The following is a 9,049-nucleotide window of genomic DNA, read 5'->3' on the forward strand; positions in this document are numbered from 1 at the left end:
CATCTGAATGAAAAGCCACTCTACATTCATGTGATGATGGGTAACCGGAAAAATAAGCTAGGATACTTTGCAGAAGGTAACTTTGATCAAGTCCAATACTCATCTACATGTTCTAATGAGGCCTTAATATCCTCATAATAAAAGCCTGGCAAAACTGCTTTTCAGTATTTTCAGGTTCAGCATTTTCTACACCCAAATCTGAAAATATCAGAGAAAAACATCAGGAACTTTTCTGGAAGCCCTTCTTGGTCTTTTGTGACAACTCAATCATGTTGCTTATAAAGGCAAAATATAAAGCTGGTGTCCAAGTCTACCCAGACCCACTCTATCCTACCTTATTTCCATGATTTCCACCTGGCTTTGGTCTTACTCACCATTTAATCTTTTTTTATATAGAGGCATGTTTTTTATTTCTTTATTTGTTTGTTTTGTTTATACATGCACTGGGTACAGTCAGAAGCGCGGGAGGGTGAGAGAATTCACCAGAGCCAGAGCGGGGAGCAGAGCAGGCAGAAGGACCAAAGTACACTGCTGAGGGGAGCAGCGGGCAGCAGGAGAGGTCTGCGCGCCATGTGGGACCCTCTGGTGGCCGGGGAGCAGCCGGGAATCGAACTGGCACCGCAGAGGCCGAGGGCAGCTTTGCAACCCAGCGCTCAACCGCTGCGCCACCGGGGAGGCCCTCACCATTTAATCTTGATTTAATCTTCAGTTTTCTGCAGGAGATGATGTTCATTTGTGCATTCTCCCAATACCAGTATTTCTGTTTCCCTCTGTGGACTCTGGCTTAACTTATTATCTCTAAACCTTCTGGACTGCCCATTGCCTGTATGTATATCCCCTCTCCCAGTCTATCTCCATGCAACTTAGTCTTTGTCCCTGACCAGTCACCTGGAATCTGAATGAATGAGCTCACCTAGAACAGTTGATTCTAAAATGCAAAGTTTTACAAATGTGCCAGTCAAGTTTGAATGAGCTCCAGAGTGCATCTGGATAGCTAAATGGGCTGATTTGCTCTTACAGAGTTAGGTAAGCTGCATTAGAAGAGCTCTGAATATTGGTGAATGTTTGCCAAAGACATTTAATTGTGACAAAATTAGCATTATACTTTTTAACTGGTTATTAAACCCACATGTCCATCTGTCTCTTAAGAGTACGCTAATCCATGAATTTTCCACCTGGACTTATTCCCAGGGTTAAGATTAATATTCAATTCATCTTCATAATAAGTGCCCAATATGTACTGAATCACTCTCCAATAGCCAAATAAAAGCTGGTATACTGTTTAACTGTATGATTTGAAAACAAAACTGTAAATCTACTGAATAATATATTTACAAAATATTTAGGATTGCTTACACAGCTGAATGATTCATAAATTAGTAAAAATGTGTAAGTTTATTGTTAAGTGCATACATTACAGGAATGGTCAGTCAAAAGAAAAAAAATCCAACAATCACATAAAAAAAGAAATATATATTGTAAATTAGGCTACTGCCCATCATATTTTTTTTGTGTGCTTGTTATGAAAAATGTCCACTGTTGTTTCACGACATGGTCTTAAATCATAATCAAAATATCCAAGGGAAAAAGAACCCTAAGAAAAGAAAAAAAATTTTTTTAAAAAGGACTAAATCCATAATAAAATGAAACAAGAGTTCTACACACTCATCATAAAACTAAATCCTACCTTTGGTCTCTTAAAATAATCGAGTCCCCTTCCAATCTTGATAATCCATCCATTGTTGAACCTATTGAAATGTATATATAGCATTGCATTCCAGACACTTAAGTCAGACAATTATTAAAGCTGCAGTGTACAAAGTGTCAGCAAAAGTTTCTCCTAACAAAGAAAATCCCATCCTCATGGCATGCATTGAACCAAACCTGGAATTATTCATTGGCTGTGTCCATAAAGAATCAGAAAGTCCTACAAAAGCCAGCAGTCGATTTGACTAACCAATAGAGTTTGACAGTAAATTAAACTTACTCTTGAATTTCAGCTTGCTGAAATAAACGTTCTTGTTCTGTTAACAAATGGCTTCAATGTATACTCTGGTGGGCTATGGTGGTTTTAGGGGTTCCCCTACCAGAGTTGGATAATGTAAGTAGAAAGAGCTCTGGGATTCTGACCTTTAATTCAATCACAGCAGCTGCATTTTCATCTGTTTTGCATTTATCTTGTGATTAAGTTTTCATTAAGACAAAGGATGACATCACTGTAAACACTGCTAAGCAAAGGGACCTATCAGTAAAATAACTTTATACTGTTTCCTTATAGCATACTGTGATATCTACTAGAATAATAAACTGTAAGTAAAGCCACATTAAATATTATTTCACTAGAAAAGAAAATTACTCACATACACTATATAAATAGTTGAATAGACAGAAAAGCATTTTTTATATGACACAGAACATGTAAATTTTATGCCATCAGGAAATGTGAAACTCACATATAGAACAAAATTAAGACTTTCCCTCTCAAAAGTGAAGACACTAAAATTGAGTTTTATTTAAAATGTAATATTTAAATTGAATATATACAATCTATACAATTAATAAGAGAAATAAAAAGTATATTTCCACTGCTTAAAAATTAAACTATTACTATATACTAACCTAATTTCTCGGTCATGTATTGAAGAAGAGTAGTCTAGTTGCAATGACACTCCATGATTCCTGAGTGACCCTTTTATTTCATTCAGGGCACTAACTTGCTCTGTTCTCCCATTGTCCTGTGAATATGAAAAATGTAATTTTCTGCCTCAGTTTTAAGTGAAGTGGTTCTATATTGTAGGATGAACAGCCATTTCAGGGAGAGCACAGCTGAGTTTCATTTCTGTGCAGAAACCACAGAGACCACAGAAGCTAGGGAAAACAGAACTTAATGAAACTTAGACCAACAATAACAGATCAACCAATCAGAATAGACCTGGTGCCAAGACTGGAAAGTCCTACTTCCTGACAATATGGTATGAAGAAAGCATTGTGCCCTGCAAGGGGGCCCTTCTCTCAACCTGATGGGACTGCTGCTTCAGTGTACCAGGCAGAGTTGGGCCCTAGCTTAAGCTAGCAATAAAGCCTTTTTGCGTTTGCATCTCTGGCTCCGTGTGGTGTTTGGGAACCCCGGACGGAGTTGAGGCGCCAATTCCTAACAATACTAGTTTCAATGTCTGTTGTCTCAAAGAAGCAACCAAATATGAAGTAGTTTAAAAGTAATTGTTTTCATCAAAATAACTTTTTTCTTAGTCTCTATGAAAACCATTATGGTGGTTACCAGAGTTGGGGGAGGAAGAAGGATCCAGAGGGGGTCAGATGATAGTGTACTGGCACTGGAGCCTTGGTGGAAGGCAAGTGACACATAAGCACATGTTGATGTGAGACAGTGTACTACCCAAATTATATAGTTTTGCAAGTGAGTGGCAAATCAACAAAATTTTGTTTTAAAAAATTGCTTTTTTCCAATGTAAACACAATTCTATCTCCTAAAATATACTTTAGTGATGCTGTTCAGTTATTCAAAAGGACTGCCTTTTTTTTTTTTTTTTTGGTGGGACCCTTGCCCGGTGGCTGGGATCAAACCGGTGCTGCAGAGGCTGCAGGCAGCCTCGCAACCCAGCACTCAACCGCTGAGCCACCAGGGGAGGCCCAGAAGGACTGCCTTTTTTCTCCTAGAAATTTGATTTATTTAGAAGCATTCCTCTCTGAGTCAAAAGTCCAGATACAGATGCCCACTATTATGCAATGACCCTCCAGGAGGCCAATGAATCAAAACAGATTTAATAATTGTTAATGAAAAGACAAACTAGTCAATAGTGCAGAGTGCATAAGCAGCTCCTAGAACATCCAAAAGACTAAACTGACAAACTACTTGAATAAGACAGGTTAGCAGAGAGACCCAGTGCAAGAAACAACATACTAAAATCAATAGCATGTTTTCTCAAGATGGTTTATGCATACTGTTAGATAATAAGTTCATTCCCAAGGAAGTAGCTCTAGCTGGAGCATTATTGCAGGTTTTCCTTGATTGGTCTATAAATTGTAATTGAATAAAGTAATGAAACAAAGATTAAGTGTTTTCAGATACCTACTTGATCCAGAGAGGTGAGAAGATGAATAGTTTTTACTTTACATGGACTCTTAATAAGCATCTCACAAAATCGAAGAAAATTATACAGCTGCAAGATATTGGATAGGTGATTACTAACTTGTACATTTTAAATGATAACATTGTATTATATTTTAGTACATTTTACCTACCTGCTGAGTATTTCTAATGTAAGGATCTTCTACCCAAACTTCAGTAATTGTTTCATTAAGGTATTCTTGGAAAAGTGACTCATAACTGAAACCTGTTGCATTCTCTTCTATTTTAATTTGCTTATGATATTTTCCATCTACAAAACATAAACTTAATAGTAAAACCAGTGATAACATTTTCTTTTTATATATACTGTATTTATATATAGTGATTAATCAGGATCAGATAAAAGTTAATTTTTATTTTTTTATTCCTCCACTCAGCAAATATTGACTGAATGTCTACTATATACAAGGCACATTGCAAGATGCTACAAATACAGAGGTAAATAAGCAAACCACTCCATGAGTAAGTTCTGTCTTCACAGAGGCCAGGCAAGGGGGAACATTCAGACATTTCTTAGAACTTATTCATGAGCTAAATCCTATAGACCAAGAAGTTTATTCAAGAGAGAATTGTATATAAATATGTCAGATAAATCTGTCACCATGAGTAGAAACACACGTTTTAACTCAGTGCTGGCTGGTCCTTCTCTTCAAATACAATTTTTTTTTCATGTTCTGCAATTTATAGTGGATATTAAACATATAAATGTAGTATAGTATGTTAGAAATTGTTCTTAGAACTTGTAGAGATTAGTTTAAGTGGAAATTTATTACACTTAATAACCCAAGCCAAAGACAAGGATGTCACAAGATCAGTGGAATTGTGCCAGTTTTTGTTAATTCCTAATGAATACTTACTAAATAAGCTATCAAAGATGTTTAAGGTTTTTAGAAAATATGATTCCTTCTAGAAAACTTAAATAAGGGACCAGGAAAATGAATAACTATAAGAAAGTGAAAATCAAAAGCAACAAAAAACTATGAACCAGAGACACTTTTTGGGGGGCGGGGGCGGGAGGGGAGGGATTGGGGTCAGAATGGGGGGGCTGCAATTGTATGGGGAATATAAAAATAAAATTTATTATTTAAAAAAAAAAAAAAAGAAAATATGATTCCTAATTTCCATGGTGGTTGTACTTTCAAACTTTATTTAAAAACCAGTAGTTTGTACTCTGTTACTAATATTCCCACAGATATGTTAGCAACTACCCATCAATTTTTAAGCCAAGCTAGTCACCTATTAATTTAATCCAATGTAATCAAATACTGTATTTCATTCATGTTTTATTTTATTATTTTAAAGATTTACTTTTATTTATGCATACAAGAACTAGGGTGTAGGCCAGAGGTTCAGGGCGAGAGCAGGGGGTGGTGAGAGGATTCACCAGAGACAGAGTGGGGAGTAGAACAGGCAGATCTACTGAAATATACTGCTGAGGGGAGCAGCAGGCAAGACAGGAGAGGTCTGCTGTGCCTTGTGGGTCAGCTCCCTGGCTGGGGATCGAACTCATGCTGCAGTGGATGCCAATAGCTTGATAGGGCTGACTTTAACCTCTGTGCCACCAGGGAGGCCCTCATTAATGTTTTAGAAGGAAATCTCATTGTAGATTTTAATTTTGGGTAAAGGAAACACAATTATTCCCACTCAACAGAGGAACTCAGCAGGGTTAGCTATGGTATGGGCTGGTACAGAATACCAGAGGGAAGTGAGGAGAGGGCTATAGTAAGGGTAGTGAGGATGAACAGCTAAGGGCTAGAGTCACTGGTTTTCTGAGGACAGCAGTTCCTTTAGCTAAAGAAAGCAGCAGGTGTATGCTCTTCAGGCAAAGATGGCAAAGGCCATTTATAGACATATTTGTAAACTGGACACTCATGAGTAGGGAACTAATAAATAGGGAGTGATATCTACTGTACCTCTAATCATTATAAACATTTAACTCCTGAACAAAATCCCAAAGTCCCAAGAGTTTCTTTACTACTGTAATATTTTGGTCATTTTATAAAGGGAAATACAAAAAGAATATTGGATTTACATTCTATATTCCTCTATAGTATTATTTAAACTCAAGTCCACTAATAAACTTCATGATGATCTGTAAATTCCTTAAAATGGAATGCAAAATTCTGCAGTACATATAGCTTATATCAGATTCTCAAGAAGCTTAAATAGCTTATGTATAAGAGAACAGAAATACACAGCAAATTGATAAAGACCCAGGAATAAGTGATCCAGACCACACAGAGCTCCAAATGCAGAGCCAGAAAAAATGGGATGAAAAGGACTATATCACAAAGTTTATGGATACATTCTCTAAAAGAGCTTCTTTACCTTCTTTTTCTTGATCCAAATATTGCTTTATGTTTTCTGCTCTATCCATATAGTCAGTAATTTTTTTCCTGAGATTACATTTCTTTTTATCATCTTTGGTTCCTACAAATTAAAAAAAATAATTTCATTTTCAAAGCAATATTTCTATTCAGGACAGGTAGTTCCAGTTTTACAAGTTTTTTTTTTTTTAAACAAATATTCTATCTTTTAGCATGGTTAGCCTCATTCTAAAATACACAAATATATTCCACATACAAGTGATAACATCTGGTATTTATCTTTATCTTTCTGACTTATCTCACTTAGTATAATCCCTTCCAGCTCCATCCATGTTTTGATTCCTGAGTAGTATTTCATTGTGTGTCTATACCACGTCTGCTTGATCCACTCATTTTTTTTTAAAGATTTATTTATTTATTTACACAAGAATCGGGGTACAGGCAAGATGCGCGGGAGGGTGAGAGGATTCACCAGAGACAGAGCAGAGAACAGAACAGGCAGACTGACGAAATACACTGGATGGAGCTGGAAGGGATTATACTAAGTGAGATAAGTCAGAAAGATAAAGATAAATACCAGATGTTATCACTTGTATGTGGAATATAAAGAAACCAAATAAAGGGTCAGATAAAGCGAAACTCAAAAACTAACCCTTGAAAGCTGACTACTTTCTGAGAGGGAGAGGGAAGGGAGTGGCCAGCACAAAGTGGACACAGAGTGGAATGGATGGTGATGGTGGTGATAAGACTATGTGCACTTTGGTCTGGGAGCCCAATGGTATTACAACACCCGAAGAGGGGAATCTATACTTCCAAAATACAAACAACTGTGTGAAACAATGTGACCTCAATAAAATTTTTTGAACAAAACTGCTGTTAGTCAAGATCATACAAGTGCACTACAAGCCCCAACCTACCTTCCTCTTTAGACATAAACAGAACAAAGCTGAATCACTTATTTGGTAAAACAGCAAAGCCACAATTAAAGCACTTTTAACTGAATTTCTAAATTCTGAAATTCTATTGTACTTATGCCTCCAAAACCCCAAAGACCCCACCTTTCTACTCTAAATGAACTTTAACTGTTTAAATAGTCACTACACTTGTCTATATCTCTCTCCTGGCACTTATTCACTGTATTAATAGTTATTTGCACTTGTTCTTAACCTGTTAAGTTCATGTCACCATTTCTATAAGCTCTATGGGATCCGTGAAGCACAATCACATCCAACACCTGTGAGTCTCCTGCTTCAGATTTCTAGAACTGCAATAACTTGAGCAATATTCCACTGACCGACCGCCACCTTTCTTTTGGGGGAGCCAGGATACCAATCAGAAAAGCCTTGCTTTCCAATTGTGACTCTACCATCCCCTAGTAGCAAAACTGGTAAGCAAACTACTTTTCTAGCTGTAAAAATGAGGTTAATATCTCTTACCTCAAGGGCAATTCTAAAGATGACGAGATAATGCTTTTAATGTGCTCTGCACAGTACGTAGCTCTCTGCAACCTTAAGATGGCTATTCTTATCACTATCATCGCCCAAGACAGAGTTTATTGTTCTGAAAAAAGCACTGGAACCTTGAAGAGGGCTTTCTACACTCTTAGGTTAAGAAGGCTTCGGAGTAGACGTCAACGCTGTGAGCTCCAAGGGATGGAGGGCAGGAGTTGGTATCAACCAATTTAACACAAAACTACTGGATATAGACTATGTGTCCGGTATTTTGCTGGGTATCAAGGGTTACTTGGGTAATGCCCAACACAGAATAACCAAGTAACAGAAAATCTCACTGTCCCCGCCCACAATCCGAGGCTTTTCTCACACATCGAATTACACCCTTTTAATAAAAAGCTTTTTTCTTCTACCACTGCGTGATTTTACTTTTGCTGGATTTAAAAATCGTTAGTAATGCCATTTTTACTTCAATGTATTTCCCCACATGTAAAACTGAATCATGACATTTCCTCCCCAAGTACTTCAGACTGCATCTCTAAAAGGTAAGGATATTTTTCGGGGAAAAAGGCTGTCTAAAAATATTAATAAATTTAATGTTACCCAGCCCATTTTCAAGTAGATCCAAAAATGTCTTTTGCAATCAAAGTCTTTCCCATCAACGTTTTTATATCACATTTGGTTTCGTCTCAAAAATCTAGAGCAGTACCCCCTCTTGACACCAAATTATTAGTGATATAAAGGAAACCAGTCCGTTTGTCCTGTAGAAGAACCCACCTTCTGTATTTGACTTCTGTTGTCTGACTGCTTACTTTTGGTAAGAACTGTTTTTAATTTTTCCTCTCCGCCCCGGACACTGCGCGAGCCGGCTGTCTTCCATGCCTCATCGCTCACCTTTGAGAACCTGCAGGAGCATATCAATCCCCTCTTGGTAACACACTAGAGCCTGCTGGTACCGAAACTCCGAGTCTAGTTCCACGGCCCGCTTTAGTACAGCGATTGCAGCTGCGCATTCGGGATCTAATTTCGGCCCCGCCGCAGCCATGATTCCCGAAGCTTCCCACAAACCCTTACACAGCTGGGCAACACTTCCGCGCTTTTGCGGAGTCGTCACGTGACGCCAA

At 37.6% G+C, this 9,049-nt stretch overlaps 1 protein-coding gene across 4 annotated transcripts; it reads right to left on the reverse strand.

Moving 5' to 3' along the window:
- Window positions 1-1,367: 1,367 nt before the first annotated feature.
- Window positions 1,368-9,036, reverse strand: MITD1 (microtubule interacting and trafficking domain containing 1). 4 transcript variants are annotated; one of them, XM_037527946.2, is made up of 7 exons: window positions 8,820-9,036; window positions 6,476-6,577; window positions 4,261-4,397; window positions 4,092-4,178; window positions 2,620-2,735; window positions 1,688-1,748; window positions 1,368-1,594 (listed from the first exon to the last, which is right to left on the reverse strand). In XM_037527946.2, the coding sequence occupies exons 1-7, from the start codon at window positions 8,968-8,970 to the stop codon at window positions 1,499-1,501; spliced, it is 750 nt and encodes a 249-aa protein (XP_037383843.1). In that variant the 5' UTR covers window positions 8,971-9,036; the 3' UTR covers window positions 1,368-1,498. The 4 variants fall into 4 exon arrangements, with proteins under 4 accessions (XP_037383843.1, XP_054557875.1, XP_037383844.1 ...); XM_054701900.1 differs by having other exon boundaries at window positions 8,703-8,859; XM_037527947.2 differs by lacking the exon at window positions 4,092-4,178.
- Window positions 9,037-9,049: the final 13 nt, after the last annotated feature.

This window comes from Talpa occidentalis, unplaced genomic scaffold, assembly GCF_014898055.3.
Source record: "Talpa occidentalis isolate TD23 unplaced genomic scaffold, MPIMG_talOcc4v2.1 talOcc4.5, whole genome shotgun sequence".
Taxonomy (NCBI): Eukaryota; Metazoa; Chordata; class Mammalia; order Eulipotyphla; family Talpidae; genus Talpa; species Talpa occidentalis.

Excerpts from the sequence above, each read along its gene's own strand:
- MITD1 (XM_037527946.2), bottom strand. The coding sequence starts at position 8,970 with ATGGCTGCGGCGGGGCCGAAATTAGATCCCGAATGCGCAGCTGCAATC. Across the intron at positions 4,398-6,475 it reads TTTGGATCAAGAAAAAGAAG|ATGGAAAATATCATAAGCAA; the intron begins GTAAAGAAGCTC and ends TATGTTTTGTAG. Across the intron at positions 1,749-2,619 it reads ATACATGACCGAGAAATTAG|GTTCAACAATGGATGGATTA; the intron begins GTTAGTATATAG and ends ACATTTCAATAG.